General features: G+C 46.2%; 1 protein-coding gene across 2 annotated transcripts; it reads left to right on the forward strand.

Moving 5' to 3' along the window:
- The first annotated feature begins 300 nt into the window (after positions 1-300).
- Positions 301-23,706, forward strand: prkcg (protein kinase C, gamma). Of its 2 annotated transcripts, none has more exons than XM_061243857.1 (17): positions 301-554; positions 1,614-1,865; positions 3,934-3,965; positions 4,250-4,332; positions 6,456-6,567; positions 7,372-7,500; positions 11,200-11,356; positions 11,988-12,189; positions 12,661-12,828; positions 13,990-14,163; positions 16,460-16,551; positions 16,733-16,795; positions 17,487-17,625; positions 18,385-18,465; positions 18,804-18,911; positions 20,477-20,617; positions 21,552-23,706. In XM_061243857.1, exons 2-17 carry the CDS (start codon positions 1,618-1,620, stop codon positions 21,711-21,713), a joined length of 2,091 nt encoding a protein of 696 aa, XP_061099841.1. In that variant the 5' UTR covers positions 301-554; positions 1,614-1,617; the 3' UTR covers positions 21,714-23,706. The 2 variants fall into 2 exon arrangements, with proteins under 2 accessions (XP_061099841.1, XP_061099848.1); XM_061243864.1 differs by having other exon boundaries at positions 12,664-12,828.
- Positions 23,707-24,542: the final 836 nt, after the last annotated feature.

The raw sequence follows: 24,542 nt of genomic DNA on the forward strand, positions 1-24,542 counted from the left end.
CCCTTCTGCTCAATCCCTCACTCTCCTGAGAGATGTAACCCAGATTTCAAATGAATCATTGCCTATTCCTCCCTCCCTCCCTCCTCCTCTCTCTCTCTCTTTCTCTCTCGTCTCTCACTCCTTCTCTCTCTCTCTCTCTCTCTCTCTCTCCTTTCCCCCTTCCCCTAGGTGAAACCAGTATCAATCTTGGAAAGAGCAGATCATTGTGCGTGTTCATGCTGTGTTTTGCAGGGTTTAGGGATATACGGCTCTGCACTCCTCTGCCACCCTTTCGTTCTCTGGAAGGCTTCCGTCTCCTCCCTCGCCACTTTCTTTTCAGTTGGCAAGTTTTCTTCTTCTTCTTTTTTTCTTTTGGCTCTGTCCTCACAGTTTGTGCTGTCTTTCTCTCTCTCACTCTCACTCTCTCTCTTTCACTCTTTATTTTGTATGTAAATTAGTGGCAGCAGTGTTAAGATAGGTTGACGTTCAAAGATAGGAGGAAGATTCAGAGGGACTGAGGAAGGGGATCACTTTGGTCTATGATCAAGTCTGTCAGCCAGAAATTGTAAATACAGGTACTGTGCCTCTTATTCTTTCCACACCTGCCTTGGGTCTACATTGTTTTTGTCAATTATTTGTTTTTTATCCTCTGTTTTCTCCTCATTATATGAAAGTCTCTGTTCTCTCCTTTTTTTCTTTGTTTTTGTTTTCTTATTTTCTTGTTGATTGCTGTTATTTTTATGCCGGTGCAGTCGTCGTCTTCATCTTTTGATTCAGTTCTTTAATTGCCTCTCGTTCTGCTTTATTTCCATATTTCATAGTTTTGTTGGCTTATATTTTACTATTCATTTACTTTCATACAAATATATCCTTCACATTTACTAAAAACCAGGAGAGGATTACAAATATAGTAAATGTGTAATTAGGGCAGAGAGAGGGAGGGGGTGAGAGGTGGGAAGGATTGTGTGTTGACACGGAGAGCTGAGACAGACTGGTGAGATACAGGTTTGGAGTTAAAACTAATCACTTTGTCCAGAAGCCTCTCTCTAGGGGTATGCCTCAGAGTCTGTATTTACCCATCTCCTTCTGTCTGTATCTCCCCCTCTCATTCCCTCCCAATACTCTTATCCCCTTCCATCTGTTGCACTCTTCTTGCTTCTCCTTTTCTCTCGTCTGCCCACTTTGCCGCTTTTCTCCTTTCCTCCCTCCCTCTCCCCTCTCTCTTTCTCCTGCTGTTTCTCCGTGAAACCTGCATTTTTAGCACTCCCTTTATATCCAGGTATAATCGGTATCATCTATAAAAAATCAGTTTTTTATAGTTTATCCTCATCCCTCCATCCTCTATCCGTGTCTCAGCCCCTCTCTCTAGGTCAGAGATGTAGTATATTTGTTATGGAGCTTATCTTGTCGAGGATGCAGGTTTATGTCACTAGTGGGATGTTACTGTTCCACCCTTGAGCAAGGATGATACTCAACCCAGTTGCTTCAGCAAATAAAATATTTAAAATCTTAATCTGTGTCATTTGCAGTCCATCTGCTATCCCATCTCCCTCTTCTGAATCGCCTCTGCCTTCTACCCACATATATATCTTAATCCCTCTCTGTTTGTCCCTGTCCCCCTCTCCCCCTATCAGAGCCATGTCCACTCCGGTCTCCCCATCCCCCTCCCTCTCCCCCCTGGCCCTCAGTGCCTCCTCTCCCTCCCCGTCCCCATCCCCCTCAGCCTCCCCCCTGCCCTCCCCTCTCTCCCCGCCCCCCCGCGTGCCTGTCTTCCAGCGGAGGGGAGCCCTGAAACACAAGCACATCATCGAGGTGAAGGACCACCAGTTCACTGCACGCTTCTTCAAGCAGCCCACCTTCTGCAGTCACTGCACCGACTTCATCTGGTAACACACGCCCTGTGCAAAACAGCTGGGATGCTGAACGTTTGACCAGTCACATCACGCGTGTGTGTGTGTGCTGGTGTGTGTGTGTGTGCACGTGTGTGCATGCATGGGTGTGCCTGTGTGTGTGTGTGTGCTTGTGTTTGTGTGGACATGTGTGCGTGCATATGTGTGTTTGTGTGCGTGCATGAGTCGTGCGTGCATATGTGTGTTTGTGCATGCATGGGTGCACGTGTGTGTGCTTGTGCTGGTGTGTGTGTGTGCACATGTGTGCATGCAAGGGTGTGCATGTGTGTGTGTGTGCTGGTGTGTGTGTGCACATGCGTGCATGCATACGTGTGTTTGTCTGCGTGCTGCACGTGTGTGTGTGTGTGCTGGTGTGTGTGCACATGCGTGCGTGCATACGTGTGTTTGTGTGTGTCAATGGGTGCGCACGTGTGTGTGTGTATGTGCTGGTGTGTGTGAACATGCGTGCGTGCATATGCGTTTGTGTGCGTGCATGGGTGTGCACGTATGTGTGTGTCAGTTCTGGATTTGTATCTTGATATACAGTATATACCCAGCTGTTTGTATTTATCGACCCTTAGGAGCGTTTCCCCCATGGCCTTCTGTTGTCATCTCTGGTGATACTGTGCTTTTCTATACCTGTTTGTTGTTGTTGTTGCTGTTACCCTGATTCTGCTGAAGAGTGTTTGGCATGTCTAGGACAGGGTCGGATTAGTCTGCCCTGTCGGGCCGGACTCTGGGCAGAGCCAGCTTTCCATTACGGACTTACATGTTGTGTGATTCCCTACCCAAATAATGACTTCAATTAAGTAATGAAATGAGATAATAACACTAGTCTCTGGAGAACGTGGAGGATAGGAATAGCCCACCCCTGGTGCACAGCCTTATGGTATCTTTGCCTGTGCTAGCCATTGCAGTAATTTACTCTTTTTCTTGTCTTATACTGAATGTTCGTTTTTCTTAGTCAAAGCTTTTTCTTTTTTCTTGTATTCTTTGGTTTCTATTTTTTTTGTTCTCATTATTTCAGGAAAGAAATTCTTACTCATTTATTCTTTGCTAAAAATGACCTGTAAATTAAAGCCAGAAATATTGTGCACAGATTCAGTTCACCTCCAGGACAGTATATTTCGCTGAGGACTGTGTTGTCAAACGCTGTCAGACCTCAGCGTAAACCAGCGAAGGGGCCTTGGCTTATTGTTCTGATCTGCTGGACTCAGCAGTGAACCTACTCACTTGACTGATCGTTGTAAGATCAGACAAGGGGCTGCAGATTGGGGGGGGGGCACTAGGACAGTTTGTCCCTGACCCAGGCCCGAGGGAGTCCCGCCCACGATACGGAGTTTAACTATTTTTAATTTGTTACAGAATATACCGGGAGGGACCTCCCGATATATTTTGTCCCGGCCCTGAGAATTGATAGTTGTGGCCCGAGACCAGGCAAGGCTCTGCCAGGGATCAATCCGATGGTCTCCCTGAGCTGACTGCTCATTATTATCAGAGCAATGGCCATAACAATGAGTGAGTCAGGGGCTCGGGCAGGCCTGGTCTTTTCTCATTACAAGATGGACAGGCCTTTCTTCACTGCTGGTTGGCTGTTGGGGGTACGGGCTGGCGTCCAATTGCTTCGAGATGATAAATGTTTAATGTGTGGGGGATAAGTCTCCACCCATCAAACCAATAAGAAAACTATGCTATTTACACGTACAAGGCACGGTAAAAGGTGTCAGATGGTGGATGGGTCCGGACTGTATTCGAGAGCGGAAATGTGTGATACTGTTTATTGTTTGATATGAAATTTATGATGTGCTTGAATATTCACACTGCTTACAGAGGCATCCTACTGACTGCAGATGGTACTGTTCTACAGCAAGACAGCATTAATGAGCTGGATTATGAGATTTAGATGTGTGTAGGTGCTGTGTCTCTTGTGTGGTGTAGGAAAACAAACCAATATACTGCTAGTGTATTTATATGTATATATGTATGCATACACTTATTGTTTAGTTCTGTAATTCAATTAAAAAGGGATTGCAGTGTGATACCATATCTTTGTCTTATCTCACAGGGGTATTGGAAAGCAGGGCTTCCAGTGTCAAGGTAACTGCTGTTTATACACAACAATGAATCATTGTGCATATAGGATAAGCTTGAAGTGTAATTATGCTATTGGATATTTCGTTTTAATCTCAGTTTAATCATTGTTGTACCTAGATACACATCATCAAAATAAGCTGTGTGTTTTCTTTTACTCACAATGAGCCAGAAAGATTTCCTGTGATTTCCTCATTTATCTTTTTAATTAATGAGTTCATTAGTTAATACGCACCCACCCTTCACCCCTCCCCCCCTCACCCCTCACACTCCCCACCTCTTCCTATCAGTATGCAGTTTTGTGGTTCACAAGCGATGTCACGAGTTTGTCACCTTTACCTGTCCTGGAGCTATGACTGGCCCGAAACCAGAGGTACTGCATGAACCTTATGCCTGTACCTTACCCCCCCCCTCCCTGCCCTTCCCTCTGTCTGTGTCTCTTTCTCTCTTGCACTCTCTCTGTGATTGTGTTGATCTAATAAACAGCAGCTAAGTGCACAGACACCACAGTGCATCAACTGTGACACACAGAGATGGCCAGTTAGAGTGGAGGAACACAGAGACTGCAAACAGCTCGCTGCTCTCTTCATTCCCTCCCCGATGTTTCTCTTTTTTCTTCTTCCTGCAAAATAAACTGGAACAGAAACGAGGTCAAGGAGAAAATGAGAGAGAGAGATAGAGAGAGAAAGAGAGAGATAGAGTTGATCAGAGACTTTGGAGAGAGAGAGAGAAGAGAGACTGACAGGAGGGAGAGGGGAATATGGAGTGGAAGAGAGTTTGGCTCAGAATGAAACAGACTGACAAAAAATGTGCTTGGCAGAAAATGAAGAGAAGGGGGTATGGAGGAAGGAGGGGGGGTAGAGTGGTGGGGGGAGGGGGGGTTGTTGGGGGGCGGGAGAGAGGTGGGGAGAGGGGGGTAGAGTGGTCGGTGGAGGGGGGAGAATGGTGGGTGGAGATAGGTATAGTGTTGGGTGGAGGGTGGTGGGTGGAGGGGGTATAGCGGTATGTGGAGGGGTAGAGTGAAGGGTGGAGGGGGTATGGTGGTGGGTGGAGGGGGGTAGAGTGGTGGGTGGAGGGGGGTATAGTGGAGGGGGAATGGTGGTGGGTGGAGGGGGGTAGAGTGGTATGTGGATGGGGGTATAGTGGTATGTGGAGGGTATAGTGGTATGTGGATGGGGGTATAGTGGATGGAGGGGGGTAGAGTGGTATGTGCAGGGGGGTATAGTGGTGGGTGGAGGGGGTATGGTGGTATGTGGATGGGGGTATAGTGGTATGTGGATGGGGGTATAGTGGTATGTGGAGGGGGTATAGTGGTATGTGGATGGGGGTATAGTGGTATGTGGAGGGGGGTAGAGTGGTATGTGCAGGGGGGTATAGTGGTGGGTGGAGGGGGTATGGTGGTGGGTGGAGGGGGTAGAGTGGTGGGTGGAGGGGGGTATAGTGGTATGTGGAGGGGGTATAGTGGTATGTGGATGGGGGTATGGTGGATGGAGGGTGGTAGAGTGGTGGTTCACAAAGCCCAGAGATTGCAGCAATAAGGGGGGGGAGCATAATCATGAGCAGATTGACAAGTGGAAGCGCAGATAAAATCATCTCAGCTCAGATCGGGCTGAATGAAGTCCCATTTATATGCTGCTTTATGACTTCGATCACCTGAAAAGGCACTTCATTTGCTTAAATTAAAAAAGTCCCCTTTGCGGTTGGAATTTCTGCATTCGGATCAATACGTAACAAAGAGCAGGATGGATGAATAGCCACTTGGAGAGGTGCAGTAAATAGACTTTTAGAGGAGAGAAAGACAGACGGTATGGTCTGTTACCATGAGAAATGTGCGCTCGCTCTATTAATAGCCAGCAGGACGGTATCCGTGGGAGCGGGATAATTATGATCATTTTAATCACTACTCTCTTTTTCACTTTTCGCCTCTCTCCAGATCAGACTTTCAGTGCTGAACCCAGATGCTCTCTGCAATGCAACATCCTGCCTCTGCTCCGTCTCTGTCTCTGTCTCTGTCAGACCATTGATCTTCCATTATCACCGTTCTCCCGTTAATTTGATGCTGTTTGTTTCGTCTGCTTTTTTCTTTCTGTTCTCATTCGCGTCACCTCTTCCCTCCTCTCTCGCCTCCCTCTCTCTCTCTCTCTCTCTGTACCCTTGCCCGTTCCCCATCCAACTGCCCCACATACAGCGCCATTAACTGTCTCCGCTCCCAAATACCCCTCCCCGTCTCACCTCCCCATCTCTCCTCCCTGTCTGACCTCTCGCATGTCTTTAACGCCCACGTGCCTCTCCCTCTCTCCCTCATTCTCCCTCTGTCCTGGTTTCTCTCTCGTTATCTCACTCCATTTCGCACTTTCTTCTTTTACCTTCTCACCTCTCTTTCTCCACCCATATATGCCCCTATATCTCTCCTTTACACCATTTCTCTCTCCGTGTCTTTCCCTTTCTCCACCTTTCTCTCCCTCCTTCTCTCTTTTCGGTCTCCCTCCATCACAGGACCTGAAGAGCAAGCACAAGTTTAAGATCCACACCTACTCCAGTCCCACCTTCTGTGACCACTGTGGCTCCCTGCTCTATGGCCTCATCCACCAGGGCATGAAATGCTCCAGTGAGTGCAGTGAGAAGGGTCTGAGTTCCAGTGCAGTAGTGAAGGAGCAGTGTCTATCTTAGGGTATAGCAGTACCTAGGTGTTCAGTGTACGGCCTATTTCTTCACATAGCACTTAGCATAGCATGCTCAATTGGCCTTTTCAAGCAGAGGGCAGTACAACTGGGAGATGAATGTTCGCATTCCCATTCAATCAATTCATTAGTCTGCATTAAAAAACCTGTAAATTATAGTAATATTTATTCATATAATTGAATTCAGCCATATTCATATAATTATTAGAAAATTCAGCCATGCATTAATAATTATGAACAGAGAACCAGCTAATATGAGCTTCCATCTCTCATGGGCTCTTATTTCTTGAGTGGATATCTTATTGGCAATATGTGTAAAATGTGTGTGTGTGTGTGTGTGTGTGTGTGTGTGTGTGTATGTGTACATGTGTACGTGTGTATGTGTGTGTGTGCATGCATGTGTGTATATATGTGTGTGTGTGTGTACATGTGTGTGTCTGCGTGCATGTGTGTGTATGTGTGTGTGTGTACGTGTGTGTCTGCGTGCATGTGTGTGTGTGTGTGCGTATGTGTGTGTGTGTGTGTGTGTGTGTGTGTGTACATGTGTACATGTGTATGTGTGTGTGTGCATGCATGTGTGTATATATGTGTGTGTGTGTACATGTGTGTGTCTGCGTGCATGTGTGTGTATGTGTGTGTGTGTACGTGTGTGTGTCTGCGTGCATGTGTGTGCGTGTGTGTGTATGCGTGTGTGTGTGTGTGTGTGTGTACGTGTGCGTATGTCTACGCAGGCTGTGAGATGAACGTTCATAAGCGCTGTGAAGCCAGTGTTCCCAGCCTGTGCGGCCATGACCACACGGAGAAGAGAGGGAGGATCCACCTGACCATCAGAGGAGAGAGAGAGGACATCCACATCACAGGTGAGAGAGAGAGAGAGAGAGAGAGAGAGAAAGAGAGAGAGGACATCCACATCACAGGTGAGAGAGAGAGAGAGAGAGAGAGAGAGAAAGAGAGAGAGGACATCCACATCACAGGTGAGAGAGACAGAGAGAAAGAGGAGAGAGAAAGGGAGAGAGGGAGGAGTTTCACATCACAGGTGAGAGGGAGAGAGAGAAAGATGAGAGAGAAAGGGAGAGAGAGGGAGGAGTTTCACATCACAGGTGAGAGAGAAAGAGGAGAGAGAGAGGGAGAGGGAGGAATTTCACATCACAGGTGAGAGAGAGAGAGAGAGAGGGAGGAGTTTCACATCACAGGTGAGAGAGAAAGAGGAGAGAGAAAGGGGTTTCACATCGCAGGTGAGAGAGAGAGGGAGGAGTTTCACATCACAGGTGAGAGAGGGAGGAGTTTCACATCACAGGTGAGAGAGGGAGAGAGAGAAAGATGAGAGAGAAAGGGAGAGAGAGGGAGGAGTTTCACATCACAGGTGAGAGAGAAAGAGGAGAGAGAGGGAGAGGGAGGAATTTCACATCACAGGTGAGAGAGAAAGAGGAGAGAGAGGGAGGAGTTTCACATCACAGGTGAGAGAGAGAGAGAGGGAGGATTTTCACATCACAGGTGTGAGAGAGAGAGAGGGAGTAGTTTCACATCACAGGTGAGAGAGAGAGAGAGGGAGGAGTTTCACATCACAGGTGAGAGAGAAAGAGGAGAGAGAGAGAGGGAGAGGGAAGAAGTTCACATCACAGGTGAGAGAGAGAGAGGGAGGAGTTTCACATCACAGGTGAGAGAGAGAGAGAGAGAGACAGGGAGGAGTTTCACATCACAGGTGAGAGAGAAAGAGGAGAGAGAGAGAGGGAGAGGGAGGAATTTCACATCACAGGTGAGAGAGAGAGAGAGAGGGAGGAGTTTCACATCACAGGTGAGAGAGAGAGAGAGAGAGAGGGAGGAGTTTCACATCACAGGTGTGAGAGAGAGAGAGGGAGGAGTTTCACATCACAGGTGAGAGAGAGCAAGAGATGGAGGAGTTTCACATCACAGGTATGAGAGAGAGGGGGAGAGAGGGAGGAGTTTCACATCACAGGTGAGAGAGAGAGGGGGAGAGAGGGAGGAGTTTCACATCACAGGTATGAGAGAGAGGGGGAGAGAGGGAGGAGTTTCACATCACAGGTGTGAGAGAGAGGGGGAGAGAGGGAGGAGTTTCACATCACAGGTGAGAGAGAGAGGGGGCTGGGCTGACAGAATGACATGGCTCTCATTGGCTACACTGAGCACACACTGCAGGGAATGAGCTCTGATGTCACACACACTGTCAATTTCATATCGGTCAATGATGTTTCAAGGGTGTCCTTGTCAATCTGTGAGATTGTTCACACACTGTATGCTGTCCACCACGCACATAGGAAAATCAATCTCACAGTGCAAATATTGGCCGGACATTAATCCCACTTTCTATGCACAGGTTCAGAAATTTGAAGCATGTTGGTTTGGGTAATTGGTGAGAGCATGCATGCTCAGTCAACCTAACCTGTAGAAATAAAGGCTAGTGAATAAATAGTTGTTACTTGCTGTTTCAGTGGCGGCACGTGGGTAGCACTGCCGCCTCACAGCAAGGAGGTCCTGGGTTTGAATCCCCGTCGGCCGGGGCCTCTCTGTGTGGAGTTTGCATGTTCTCCCTGTGTGTGCGTGGGTTTACTCCGGGTACTGCGGTTTCCTCCCACAGTCCAAAGACATGCAGATTAGGCTGATTGGAGAGTCTAAATTGCCCGTAGGTATGAGTGTGTGAGTGAAAGGTGTGTGTGCCCTGCGATGGACTGGCGACCTGTCCAGGGTGTATTCCTGCCTTTTACCCAATGTATGCTTGGATAGGCCTCCAGCCCCCCTGTGACCCTGTTCAGGATAAGCGGGTTAAGATAATGGACGGATGGATGGATGTTACAGTCTGATTAAATCATAGTTACAATCAGTCAATCAATCAATCACCAATAAATGAGTCAATCAGTAGGGCGGTCTGTAGCGTAGTGGTTAAGGTACATGACTGGGTCCCGCAAGGTCGGTGGTTCGATCCCCAGTGTTAGCACAATAATAGCTTTTGGGCCCTTGAGCAAGGCCCTTAACCCTTCATTGCTCCAGGGGAGGATTGTCTCCTGCTTAGTCTACTCAACTCTACGTCACTCTGGATAGGAACGTCTGCCAAATGCCATTAATGTAATGTAAAGTAATGTAAGTCAGTCAGTCAGTCAATCAATCAATCAATCAAACAGTCAATCAATCAATGTCTCCACCGCAAAAAGTTGGATTGCACATTGTAGGGACCACGGTGCGTGTGGCGGGACAGACAGACAGACAGACAGAGACAGACAGAGAGACAGACAGAGACAGACAGACAGACAGAGAGACAGACAGACAGACAGAGAGACACAGCAGCAGTGGAGGACCATAAGCCCTGGGCTGGCTTGGGGGTCTCTGGTAGAGAGGGTCCAGGATGCCAACACCACGACTTGGATGGGAAATGATCTTCAGCCAGTGGAGAGAGAAGAGAGGAAAAGGGCCCAACAGCTGGGCTACAGTGTTGTGGCTACAGCAGGGGTTAAACCACCAACCTGCAGATCCCAGTCATGCCACTTACCCACTACGCTACAGGCTGTCCATTTGGCCAGTTCATGTGACCTTGTCAAGTAAACAAATAAAGCAAATAAACTCAACCTCAGTCACACAGGACCAGCTCCGGTCACACGTGGCGAACAGAGGGGAGTTTTGTGGGAGGCTGTGGTGGAGAGACCAGGCCAGCAGCACGAGTGAGCACAGACTGCTTCAGAAGCAGGGATCACAGAGCAGACGTGGGGCGGCTGGAGTGTGTAGCGCGTAACTCACAGGGAGGAGACGCTGCCTCTGTACTGTCCAGACTGTCCTGGAGCAAGAGCTCCTCTTTAAAGGATGGGGGGTTGTTTCTCAACTTTGTTATTGCTGATATGGCAGATCCATTTTGAAGCAGCAGGGGTGGACATCATAAACCCTTTGAGAATTAAACCGTGAATCTCCCCGGGAAGTGAGCCAGAGGCAACACTCGCAGGGAAGCCTTTGTTGGGGAGGAGGAGACGACCGGGAGCAAAGCAGACTGAACGCCAGCAGCACATCCACCTGCCTGACACTGTGCTCACCCTCCAGATTCAATTGGCCCCGAGATGGCGGCTCTAGATTGAAATGTCATTACCGCCAACTGAAGCATTCGACATTGACCGTGTACATAAAGTTTTTATGTGTCATCTGCACGCACAGCTAAGGGGCTTATCTTTGGCACACAGTAAGTCAGCACGTGAAGCCCTCGCTAAAGTGATGACACGTGCACAACAGAGAGAATAATGCCATCCGGAGGGAGGCTTGCATTGAAATTCAAAGGACACAGGCTACTGGTAAAGTACGACCCAATGCTGTTCGCATCTTTGTTAGGCTACCTTTTTCTTTCAAGCTGGTATCGTAGTTCACTAGATGCAAGAGATCCAAAAACTAGGTTTCATGAAACCCTCACATCCTTGGCAACATATATTTTTGATTGGACAAAAAACCAAAACAAAATCATCAGAATTATGGGTGCTGTATAAAGATGTCAACAGTTAACCGTGTATTGGGAGTCACAGAGATTCAGTTTGAGAAGAAAACAGTCTGCTTTCTCCGTGCTTCCGCAGTGCGAGAGGCTCGGAACCTGATCCCCATGGACCCCAACGGTCTCTCCGACCCCTATGTGAAGCTGAAGCTGATCCCGGACCCTAAGAGCCAGAGCAAGCAGAAGACCCGCACCATCCGCTCCACCCTCAACCCCGTGTGGAACGAGAGCTTCACCTTGTGAGTGCGCCCGCACGTGTGTGTGTGCGTGCGTGTGTGTGAGTGTGCGTGTGTGTGCGTGTGTGTGAGTGTGCCTGCACGTGTGTGTGAGTGTGCGTCTGTGAGTGTGTGAGTGTGTGTGAGTGCGTTTGCATGTGCATGTGTCCATTTGTGCGTGTGTGAGTGTGCGTGTGTGAGTGCGCCTGCACATGTGTGTCTGTTTGTGCGTGTGTGAGTGTGTATGTGTGAGTGCACTTGCACGAGCATGTTTCCATTTGTGCATGTGTGTAGTAAGTAATCAGAAATGCTGCATCATCGATGAATGATTAAGAATAAATGGATCACCAATTTGTACGAATGTGCATACATGTGCATGCTTCTTCTATGTCTGTCCGTCTGTCTGTCTGTCTGTCTGTCTGTCTGTGTTTCCTCATGTGAGATCTTCTCTTGAACCCCAGCTCGGTGCACGGTCGACAGTGGGACCGTCGTCTGTCTGTCTGTCTGTCTGTCTGTGTTTCCCCGTGTGAGATCTTCTCTTGAACCCCAGCTCGGTGCGCGGTCAACAGTGGGACCGTCGTCTGTCTGTCTGTCTGTCTGTTTGCCTGTCTGTCTGTCTGTGTTTCCCCGTGTGAGATCTTCTCTTGAACTGCAGCTCGGTGCGCGGTCGGCAGTGGGACCGTCGTCTGTCGGTGGAGGTGTGGGACTGGGACCGCACTTCCCGGAATGACTTCATGGGGGCGCTGTCCTTCGGGGTGAGCGAGATCTTCCGCCGCTCCGTCTGCGGCTGGTTTAAACTGCTCAACCAGGACGAGGGCGAGTACTACAACATCCCCGTCCCCGACCAGGATTTACAGGTGAAGGAAACACTGTGTACCAGCACACAGTGACAGTTATGTGCAAATATAATCTTTTATTGTGCAGTTTCATTATGCTCATTATGCTGCGCGTTTCCGTCCATAAAAAAGACAGGCAGAGGAAAATCATAATTTCAAGCCTCAGATTGTTTGGAAAGAAAATCTGTCACAGCTGTGATAGGGTCTGTAATTCTACAATCCCACCACTAGAGGGCATAAGCGTTCCTCTGAATTCACTTGGTGTGGAAATCTACCTGATAATTATGCGGATGTTTTTTTCTCCGTGCCTGTTGTTTCTTTTTCTAGCCAAGTTGTGATTCATTTGATGACTTGTTATTAGCACAGACGAGTATTAAATTTACGCTTTCTAACTTTATGCTCTCCACCCCCTCCCTCCTCTTCCAATATTCACCTTGGCTTCTTTTCATCCCCTCCTCCGCAATGCACGATGCGCTTTCTCTCGGCCGTCAGGAGACGCTCCCCGCTGCGCCGCCTTCCTTGCCACCCCCACTAACCCTCCCCACCCCGATGGCCACGCCCGTGCTCTCCTGCCCCTCCGTGCTCCTGCCGGGGAAGACCCAGCCGGCTCTGCAGGACTTCAGCTTCCTGATGGTGCTGGGCAAAGGCAGCTTCGGGAAGGTACGGTCTCTCCACGGCTCTGGGAGCGATGCAGGGTTCAGCACAGTGAGTGCCTGTGTGCTCGCTCCACCTGCCCTGGGCCAGGGTCTCGTGGGCAGGCTGATTTCTGGTGGAAGGTCCATTGGGGGGAGCTGGTACCTGAAAAGGTCCTGTGGCTTTGGCAGGGAATTCTGGGTTTAATTCCAGAGTCTTTCCCTGCAGTCAGTTCATATGAATGCGAACTGTTAAAACGTTTTATAAAAAATGTGCACAATATGCTAAAATAAGATGGAAATATTTTGAGAGTGACTTAGATAAGAACTTGGCATGAAAGCTGGCATCTTCTGTGATACTGTTTGGCTGGCAGACAGACTGAGAGGAATGTAAAGGAGATACAGAGAGAGAGGGAGATAGATACACTTAGTGAGCACTTTATTAGGTATATCTGTACACCAACTTGTAAAGGCAAATATCGAATCAGCAAATCAACTAAATACATAATAGAATGCAGATATGATCAAGAGGTTCAGCTGTTTTTCAGACCAAACATCAGAATGGAGAAGAAATGTGATCTAGGTGACTTTGAATGTGGAATGTGCGGGTTTCTTGTTGGTGCCAGGCAGGGTGGTTTGAGTATCTCAGAAACTCCTGGGATCGTCACACACAACAGTCTCTAGAGTTTGCAAAGAATGGTGGCAAAAACAAAAAACATCCAGTGAGCAGCATTTCTGCTCGTGGAAATGAGAGAAAGAGACAGGGATTAATATAGTCAAATGCAATACTGTAATGATTTTAGCTGGCCATCACACATACCATTGAATGCATGATTCAGGGACTGTGACTAGTTTGGTGGACCTTCTTACTAGAGCCTTTTCACCATCTAGGGGTAAAAGGAAAGTACTGTCTTTTCCACAGGGGAGCTGCTCCATTAGTGTTGGAGTGAGGAAAACTGTGCGTTTAGTAGCAGCCAAAAACTTTGTGCTTGCATTTCCTTTGAGCTTGTCTGGAAGAATTTAATAAAAGAAATCAGCACACGTCGCAAATATACGCTTGCCTGCAGTCTGTGGAAACGTGAAGCATATGATCCAGTGCATTCGCATTCTCATCCAGCTTTCCTCCACCTTTCCTCCATCTATCGCTCTTCTCCTTGTCCTCCTCCACCTCTCCTTCCTCTGGTGCTAGGTTCTGCTGGCGGAGGAGAGGAGCAGTGAGAAGCTGTTTGCAGTGAAGGTGTTGAAGAAGGACGTTCTCTTCCAGGACGAGGACACAGAGAGCGCCATGGTGGAGCGGAGGGTGCTGGGGCTGAACGGGCGCCCGCACTTCCTCACCTCCCTGTACTGCGCCTTCCAGACTGAGGTGTGTGGGGGGAAGAGACACACACACTGACCGCACACTCCCGCACTTCCTCACCTCCCTGTACTGCGCCTTCCAGACTGAGGTGTGTGGAGGAAGAGACACACACACTGACCGCACACGCCCGCACTTCCTCACCTCCCTGTACTGCGCCTTCCAGACTGAGGTGTGTGGAGGAAGAGACAGCACACACTGACAGCACACTACTGCACATTAGCACTGACACTAAGGGAGAGAGAAGAGACCACACACTATTCCACAGCAACACTGACACTAAGGGAGAGAGAAGAGACCACACACTATTCCACAGCAACACTGACACTAAGGGAGAGAGAAGAGACCACACACTCCCACACATCAACGCTGACTCTAAGGGAGAGAGAAGAGACCACACACTACCCCACATCAACGCTGACTCTAAGGGAGAGAGAAGAGACCACACACTACCCCACATCAACGCTGACTCTAAGGGAGAGAGAAGAGACCATACCTACCCTAACCACACACTCCCACACATCAACGCTGACTCTAAGGGAGAGAGAAGAGACCATACCTACACTAACCACACACTCCCTCACATCAATGCTGACTCTTAGGGAGAGACACACACACTGACTGCACACTACCACACATCAACACTCTTAGGGAGAGACACACACACTGACTGCACACTGCACATCATTTTAAATGGTGCTGGCAGGCCACACATTTTCCACTTCCCTTTGGAGAACAATATCCACATTAAGTATTATGTGTTGACCACTGCAGAAAGTTTCATAAAATATGCATTGCTATTGTTTTATCGCATTCATAATAAATTGTCCAGATGCTGAACTGGACCTAGTCCCATTTTTGATGGGTGTTAAATCCGTTTTTCGTGGTTTTACAGTTAGCTCTTGGCAGGGTGCATCTGGCCTCTGGGTTGCCGGTTGACTAGCTCCGCTGTAGCACATTACCAATGACAATGAACGAGAGGGCTGAGAGAGCACTACGCTCTTAATGAATACCGCTCCGCTCCATAGTATTAATGTCACATAGCGCATTACTTACTGTAAATCTCCACCTTCTACTGAGCCTAACTCTGATGTAGTGGACCAGACTGTTTTTTAGTATTATACACCACAGGCCGTGGTCTGGCGGGTTTTTTGAAGACTCCTCTGTCTTTTGACCAGCAGGGGTACGACTAATCACATGGAGTGACTACATTGATCCAGTTAGGTACTCAGTTTCAGTGCAATCATGTGTCCTTTCCCCTTTAACAGAGGAATCATACAATATAGCAATGTGCTCCATCAGCAATTCCAACCAGTCTGTAATTAACACTATTTAATAACAAATTCATCTGAAAATACAAGATCTATTTCTGCATGTGTTTGTCTTAATTATATTATTCTATTTTGACCCAGATCCCTGTTTTAATTAATAAATTAATATTTTGTGTCTTTTAACAAGGTCGTTAGCAGTCCTAAGGGGGGGTTTATTTAACAAGAACAGATTGCTTTTTCATTTTGACTGGAGGGGTAATGTAATGACATAATGAGTATGTATGTGTGGGTGTGTGCGTGTGTATGGGTCTGTATGCATGCCCTTGTATGGATGTGTGTGACTGTCTGCAACTTTATGTAATTGCGCTATGTGTGATGCACATGTCTGCACGTGTGTATGCATGTGTATACCGGTGTTTTTTATGTGTTCACCAGTGTGTGTGTGTGTGTGTGTGTGTGTGTGTGTGTGTGTGTGTGTGCACCCACGCGTGTGCGCATATTAATCAAGCATAAAATCTGCTATGTCTTAGCATTATGCTAATTCTAATACCACACTCTTTTAGAAGATACATTTTGCATGATTTAAAAAAAACTTTACATTTGCCAGGTTGTTTATTTTTGCATAAATAGTCATAGCATGGCCTTAGTATTGACAAAAATGTATTTCATTTCCATCCATGGCAATGAAAACCCCTACTGCCTGTAGTATTATGAGAAGATACAGAGAATGTCATTCAATAAGGAAAGTGATAGCTTATGCTACTATAGTATAGATAATAACTTCCGTAGATTTGTTTTCATTGTATTGATGACAACATCCATGTTTCTGAACTATCCACCCTCTATGTATAGTATTATATATATAAAATACGGACATGAGAGAAATGGAAATGGATTATCAGAGATCATATGGATCCTGCTGTTGTCAGCAAGTGGTGTAAGATGGCTTTCCAGCGCGTACATGCAAGAGAGTTTTAAAAAAGGGGGCCATTGATTGAGGGGAGTTTTCGCTGACACTGACTCTGATTCCGCAGGACCGTCTGTATTATGTGATGGAGTACGTTAACGGAGGAGACCTGATGTTTCACATTCAGGTGGTGGGGAAATTCAAAGAGCCACATGCTGCGTGAGTAACCTGGGCCGGGTGATCAATAACGCACTCTCTCTCTGCGCCTCTGTCCCTGCTCTGAGTTATGGATTGTGTCAGAGTGCAATGAAGGCAACCCTGAAAATGACAATAAAGGAGAATCAATTTCAGGATTACAGTCAGAAAATTAATTCTAATGGTACGACTCTCCGTCCTCTAGGTTTTATGGCGCTGAGATTGCTGTCGGCCTCTTCTTCCTCCACGGCAAAGGGATTATATACAGGTGTGTGTTCGCTGCGAGTGTGGGAATCTGTGTTCTGTTTTCCGTGTGCTGTGAGCGTAATCCATGTGTACGGCACACATGCACCATGGGTCTCCTGCCCTGGTTCCAGACAGCCGCAGGGCAGGCTGGGGTATTGTTCCTGCTCAGTACTCAATCAACCAGTCAATCAAAGCAGTTGAAAACAAATTTAACTCACCTCATCTGGGGCTTGTTCCACAAAGCGGGGTTATTGAGTTTGACGGATTACTGCGCTGAGTAAAACCCGGACCCCACCAAAATCTGGAACAAGGACTGAAGTAAAAAGAGCCGTTCCGGTTTTTACCTTTTACTATCCGGCTAACTCTGTAATCCTGCTCTGTGGAACAGGCCCCAGGGTTCTTGGATGTGAACTGTTTTTTTTTATATCAGTTTAAACAAATCCAGCAGATCCTGTGACTTTCCATGACCAGGGTTACCACATACTGCATGTACTACATTGTACTGGCTGTGTCCATGTCTGTATTGTACTGCATGTGTTCTTGTACTGCATTCTACTGGCTGTGTCTATGTACTGCATTGTAATTGATGTGTTCATGTACTGCATAGATTACACTCACATGTGCTGTATTGTACTCGTTGTGTCCATGCACTGAATTGTACTGGATGTGTTCATGTGCTGCATTAACAGCATGTGATTCTCTGTCCCTGCCAGAGACCTGAAGCTGGACAATGTGCTTTTGGACAGCGAAGGCCACATCAAGATTGCGGATTTTGGGATGTGCAGGGAGGGGATGCTGGAGGACGAGACCACGCGCACCTTCTGCGGGACCCCCGACTACATCGCCCCCGAGGTGCCCTCAGGGTGTCCTTTCCCTCGTCCTCCCTCCTATACACTCTCTCCCTCTTTCTTCCTGCTTTTATTTCTCTCGCTTTCGTGCCTTCTCAGGAAGTGTTTCTGCTTCATTCACTTTTGCTGTCTTCAGGGTCCCTGGCAATATGACCTGCTGCACTTTCCTCTTGTGAATGAATCATCACAGTGGGTTTCATACTGTGTGTGTGTGTGTGTGTGTGCACGTGTGTGCATGTGTGTTCACAGAACTAGTACACGTACAGCAAAGTTGGTTCACATTTGTTGATAAGGTCATTTTCTCCCTGTGTGCATTGTCTTGCACAGAGGTATTTGCGCTACATGTAATTGTGTGAATGCCCTTGTGCGCATGTGCACACGAAGGGTGAGAGGAATTGTGAGCGTCAGTAACTAATTACTAAGCTTGTAGTTAAACTCCACTCTATTGATTTTATTATGTAAATGAGGTATTGATTTATGCGTTCCTGTCATTTTGGGAAAGATACAATATTTTTCCCTAGAGGCAAGAAAATGAATCGTTCTCTCCCCTACTCTCTCCTCCCCGTCTCTTTGACTCACACACGACCTGTTATCAAAGTGCTCTGTGTGGTCCTTATTTCTCTCTCTCTGTATCTCTCTCTCTCCTCTCTCTCCACTCTATCTCTCTCCTGTCTCTTTCTCCCTTCTGTCTCTTCTGTATGCCTTCATGGCCTCCAGTACTGCTTCACAGATTGCCTTCCTCTTTCTCTCTCTCTTCTTGCAGATTGTGGCCTACCAGCCCTATGGAAAAGCAGTGGACTGGTGGTCTTATGGAGTCCTCCTGTATGAAATGCTGGCTGGACAGGTAAACTGCCCTAACTCCCTTGCCTGGATTCAATAAGCACTTATCCTTAACTTGGCAGGTTCATCGAACACCACAATCAACTTGCCAGAATGTGTTAGTGACAATGAATCTGCAGAAAGTTAAGGGGAAATGTTTAACGGCCTCTGTTCTATACTCTCTCTGGCCGTCTGATCACACACAACCAAACTTACATCAAGCCCTGCCAAATCGCACAACACCCTGTTGACTCCCCCCAACCCCCCCCCCCCCCCCAACCCCAAAAAATATATCTTCTCCTTTTCTCACCTATGGTCCTTCTCAGAGCTCTCCTTCTCCTCCTCCTCTGCCCTCTTTCTCAGCCTCCGTTTGACGGAGTGGATGAGGAGGAGCTGTTTCAGTCCATAATGGAGCACAGCGTCTCCTACCCGAAGAGCCTCTCCCGTGAAGCCGTGTCCGTCTGCAAAGGGGTGAGCAGTGGCACTCTGCGGCACAGTGCGGCAGGCGCTGGTGGAGGAAGAGATTTTGAAAAACCTTTTAATGTCTGTCCGTACCACAGGTGGAGAACCGGTTGACTCATTTAAGTCTGGGACCTCAAAGCAGGGTTACCGAGTTAGCCGGATTACTGCGCGGAGAAAAACTCGGAACAGCTCCATGTTCCAGATTTGGGGGCATCTGGGTGCTACTCTGTGCAGTTATGCAAGCTAACTCAGTAATGCTCCTTAGTGGAACAGGCTGCAGGTCTACAAACTTGGGGTGCAATAATTTGGGCACCTCTGGCAAACATGTGTGTTATAATTAATCTGTGTATGATCAAAAGCAAACCTGAACTCCCTAAATGGGAGATAATCATGAGCAAATTTAAAAATCTTTTTATTTTCATTTTTTACTGTTTATAATTTAAAAGGCCCTGTGTAAAAGTTTGGCCTTTTGGATTATTCAGGTCCAAGTCCTGCAAATAAAAGTGGCAGACACAGGTCTAGCGGTTCACAAGACAACAATACAACATACTTTAAACAACAAAGACCTGTATGGCAGAGTTGGCAGAAAGAATGTCCTCAAGACAAAATTAAGTGTCTGAAGTATGCAAAAGAAGCCTGAAGCCTTTTGGAACAATGTGCTTTGGACCAAAGAAGGTATGTTTGGAGAAAAAAGGGTAAAGCCTTTGTAGAGAAGAATACCTTGCCAACTGAAATATTGTGCGAGTGGAAAGAAGAATGGATTCCACCAAATTTCAAGAATTTCTTGGGGCTAATGGCCAAAGGTCAGTCCAGACATTGAAGTTGAAGAGAGGTTGGGTATTCCAGCAAGACAATGATAGAGTTAGAGGTGTTCTGCCAAGAAGAATTGGGAAAAATTCCAAAAGCAAGAATGGATGCTTTTGGAATTGAATGAAGAGGGCCTTTTTCCTTTTTTATTATTTTGAAACTCAGAAAATGTTAATTTATTATTTTAGTAATCTTGCATTAAAATATGAAGAAATGTGTTCAACTCTGTACCATTTAGAGGTCAGGTTTGCTTCTGTTCACTGTAAAAGGCTTTTTGACCAGGGGTGCCCAGCACACCACTGTAGCCTACTGGTTCTCATGTGCCTCCATCTAATTTGGACATGATTCTAGTGCTTTGTCTTCATTTTAATGGAATTTTAATGAAATGCCATTAGATGTTTGTATGGACAGAGTTTGTTGTGTTTTATTGTAGTTTTGCATTGTGCTGTGTTATAGATGTTCTTCCAGAAAGCTGATTCCTGGCGGTAAAATCAATACTTTAGTTCCTGTACAGTTTAGGGTAGCACGGATTAATGGAGTACAGCAGGGAGAAAGTTGTACTTTCAGCAATTTCTCAATTGCACGTGCAACTTAAAACATCTTCAGTGTGTAAGAGCGTAGTGCTTATCTTCATGTTATAATTTTGTGTGTAGTTACCAATTAAAGTTAATAAGTGCAGTGCTATTAAAATGACTCTTAATTATCACTTTCCATCTCATTCATTTCTTCAATCTCTCTTTTCCTCTCTCTCTCTCCTCCTCTCCCAGTTCATGACCAAACACCCAGGGAAGCGTCTCGGAAGTGGAGAGGAGGCAGAGAGAGAGATTCGGGACCATCCCTTCTACCGCTGGATCGACTGGGAGAGGCTGGAGAGACTGGAGATCCAACCTCCATTCAAGCCCAGGACTGTTAGTGTCCCTCAGGGTTTCAATGAACATAAACACAATACCCAAAAACAAACCACATCTCTCTCACTCTCACATTCTCTCTCTCTCACTCTTTCTCTCTCTTTCTCTCTCTACACGTTTTCATTTCTGTATACACAGATGATTGTCCTGAGTCTTGCTGTTTGCTGCTCATCATTACATGTATTTAATGATAAGCACAGAACACACATGCACATGTATGTAATTATGAGCACAGAACACACATGCACATGTATGTAATGATAAGCACAGAACACACATGCACATGTATTTAATGATAAGCACAGAACACACATGCACATGTATGTAATTATGAGCACAGAACACACATGCACATGTATGTAATGATAAGCACAGAACACTCATGCACATGTATGTAATGATAAGCACAGAACCCACATGCACATGTATGTAATTATGAGCACAGAACACACATGCACATGTATGTAATGATAAGCACGGAACACTCATGCACATGTATGTAATGATAAGCACAGAACACACATGCACATGTATGTAATGATAAGCACAGAACACACATGCACATGTATGTAATGATAAGCACAGAACACACATGCACATGTATGTAATTATGAGCACAGAACACACATGCACATGTATGTAATGATAAGCACAGAACACACATGCACATGTATGTAATGATAAGCACAGAACACACATGCACATGTATGTAATGATAAGCACAGAACACACATGCACATGTATGTAATGATAAGCACAGAACACACATGCACATGTATGTAATGATAAGCACAGAACACACATGCACATGTATGGGAGAGATGGGAGGTACATCTTGTTTAATGCATGCTGGCGATCTGGTGCTGTACATGTAGAGTGATTATTTAACACCGTGCATTTGTGTACTGTTTAACGCAACACTTCTTTCTCTCAGGGAGGAAAGAAAGGGGAGAATTTTGACAAGTTCTTCACGAGTGCCCCGTCGGTCCTGACGCCCTCTGACCCCGATGTCCTGGCGGAAATTGACCAAGATGACTTCCAGGGCTTTTCCTTCATAAACCCAGACTTCCATCCTTCCCCGCTCTCTGTGGTCTGAGGGCGGACAGGAAGGCTGTGTGCTGGACTAACACTAACACTGAGTGAGAATGCGCTCAACACATACCGTAGATACTCATCACTCAAATGGGCTACAAGGGTTTCTGTCAGTGACCAGATAAAATAGAGGGGTCAATATTAAATGTTATTTAATCAAATTGTACAACAGGTAGGTATTTTTGAATTTACCATATATTTCGGAGGTGTCTGATGACTTCACGACAAGCTCCTAAATTGCTGTCAGCATAAACAGGGAAGTTACACAGCTGGTGCACAATTTTCGAAAAGCAGTTTGATGAAAAAAAAAATGAAGTGAGACAAATCCAAACCTACTTTTCTAAGTAAACAAATGAATGATAATTTTTTTCATTTGGCTGTAAAAGTCCAGTGAAGCACTGATGATTTCTGATGATGTCATGAAAACATCATGCCATTTAAAAAGAATTATGTAAGCATAGAACATATAATTATAATAGTACTAGTCTAGTATAATTTAAATATGTGACTTGGAAGACCATGTCATAGTTTTGAAGGTCACAGTTGTGACGATAATTTTACGGAAAAAAGAAAACGTATCCATGTGCATGCTGCCTTGTCCCCTGCAACACACTGCCCCTATATTAAAACAGACCTGTCACTCAACCTTCATGCACAGGACAACTGCTACTGAAAACAACATTTCCTTTGGACAAAACTAACCAATGACCATCCATCGGTTTCTCCATTATTGTATTAACAAAATGTCTGCTACAATTATGCACTGCTGACCACTACTGTATCTGTTATCTTGGTTATGTCTTGAGACATGCATAACTAATGTATTTATACATTTTTCGTATGACTAATCATACTGTTCACGCTGTCTGGAAGATTTCATGCTGGCCTAGTACTTTGACCCAGGTTCGAGCTGAAGTGACAATGTGTGAGAGTGGGGCTCTCTGAAAGAAGTCACTGCTCACTCCAGCAAACTTGACCAGACTCAGCTGCAGCTGTTTGAACGACACAGGTTGTCCCTGGCTAAGGGAGGCAAAATAGATCATCTTGTCGCATGTTTACCACCATGACAAAATACGATATACAATGACAATGCTCACCAGAACAGTGGTAGAATATGAACATAATAAAGATAATTATGTTTATTCTGCACGGGCAACGTGCAGCTCAAGTGTCACATTACAGCCAGTAGATATGCACAGCGCAATTGGTCCTCCATTTTGCTTTGTGGTCATGTTCTTGGAAAAACAAGAATGTGTGGGTGGAAGGATTATAAAAAGACAGCAAAGATATGTGCCAAATTGGAGTTTCAGTTTCATGTTGATCTGTGCTTCCTACAAACGTGCACTTACACCAACAATCAACGACTGATGAGACCACAGGTGTCTTTGAAGTGAAAGCTCTGGGTTAGCCGGCCAATCCTGTGTTATCATGGTACCAAAGCCTAAACAGTTATCCGCTTGCATCATTTTTTTCAGGCCCAGTCACACACATTTCTCCTTGTGCTCACAGCATATGCTTATTAAGGGTGGTAAGTAGCAGTTACAATACAGCCAGAGACAAATGTATTTTTATCAGGAAGGAAGCAAACATGTTGTCAGGAACTTCTTAAATGGAGAGCCCCTAAACGGTAACACCCTGCTATCTTCTTTCAGTGTGTGCCCTGCGAGTGGAGTCAGATTCATGAACTGCTATGTGAACACCTCGTGCTCAACACCTTGTTGAAACCTCACTTCAATGTAGGCCAAGGTCAAAGTGCCAGGATGCAAGGAATCTGTGACATCAGTAGTTACTTTGTTAAATTATACTGAGCGACAGACAAACAAAAAGATAGATAGATAGATAGATAATCTGACATACATAGTTGAATGACTGCCATCGGAAATATAATTAAATGATTTAAGGGAAACATGTATTGAGTTATTGTGTTTATTTGTTTGGTAATGTTTTGTTGTGTGCCTCGGCATTGAAAGCATTAATAAATCAAATAATTCCTTAGACTTCATGTTTTTAATTATTTATGGCATTTGTTGGAACAAGGGCCGACACCACAAGGTTTCATCTTTCGTTCACATTTCATTCTCATTTCATATTTAATTTCATTTCTTCTCTTCTGCCGCGTGCTTCAGTCTCTCCGTACCTCCTTTCTGTTTCCACTGACTGCGCTCTTTTCAGTTTGTTTTACCTCTCAGCTCCTTTTTCTTCACCTCATTAGTCAATCTCCCTCATCCCTCGTTCGTTGCATCTCTCGCCTCTCTGCCCTTTCATCTCTGATAGCCTTCATTTTCCTCCCGTTTTTTTTCCTCTCTATCCCTCACCCGTCACTCTGTCTCCTCTCTCATAAGATGCTGACCGCTCCATTTAGTAGTTGTTGAAACAGCAAAACCTCCTTTTTTTCCGCCATTCAATTCTGCTGCCTCCCTCCCTCGCTCCCTCCCTCCCTCTCACACTCAGCCCTTTCAATGCAACGTCCCCTTGGGTTTCCATGTTGTACCCAGCTGCTCATCACATTAAAGGTGCTCTCTCTCCCTCTCTCTCTCCCTCTCTGCTGCATGGGCATGAGCATCCTGTACTGGGAGCCCCCCCCGCCCCTTCATTATAACTGCTTTACTCCTCCTCCTTTTTCGATTCATTATTTTTTCCTCCCTCGATGATTCCCATCATCGTTCTTTTTCACCCACCTCCCCTCGCCTCCTTCTCGGGCCCCTCCCTGACTCACGCTCCTCAAACATTACCTGTATCTTTCTCCTTCCACTGAATAATTTTCCCCCCCCTTCGTTTTGATGGAGTTTCTTTGAAGTCGTTGTTGTCACAGCAACCAAATTACCATGTAGGA

This window comes from Conger conger, chromosome 1 (assembly GCF_963514075.1).
Source record: "Conger conger chromosome 1, fConCon1.1, whole genome shotgun sequence".
In the NCBI taxonomy this organism is placed as follows: Eukaryota; Metazoa; Chordata; class Actinopteri; order Anguilliformes; family Congridae; genus Conger; species Conger conger.

Excerpts from the sequence above, each read along its gene's own strand:
- prkcg (XM_061243857.1), top strand. The coding sequence starts at position 1,618 with ATGTCCACTCCGGTCTCCCCATCCCCCTCCCTCTCCCCCCTGGCCCTC. Across the intron at positions 7,501-11,199 it reads AGAGGACATCCACATCACAG|TGCGAGAGGCTCGGAACCTG; the intron begins GTGAGAGAGAGA and ends GTGCTTCCGCAG. Across the intron at positions 16,552-16,732 it reads TTCAAAGAGCCACATGCTGC|GTTTTATGGCGCTGAGATTG; the intron begins GTGAGTAACCTG and ends TCCGTCCTCTAG.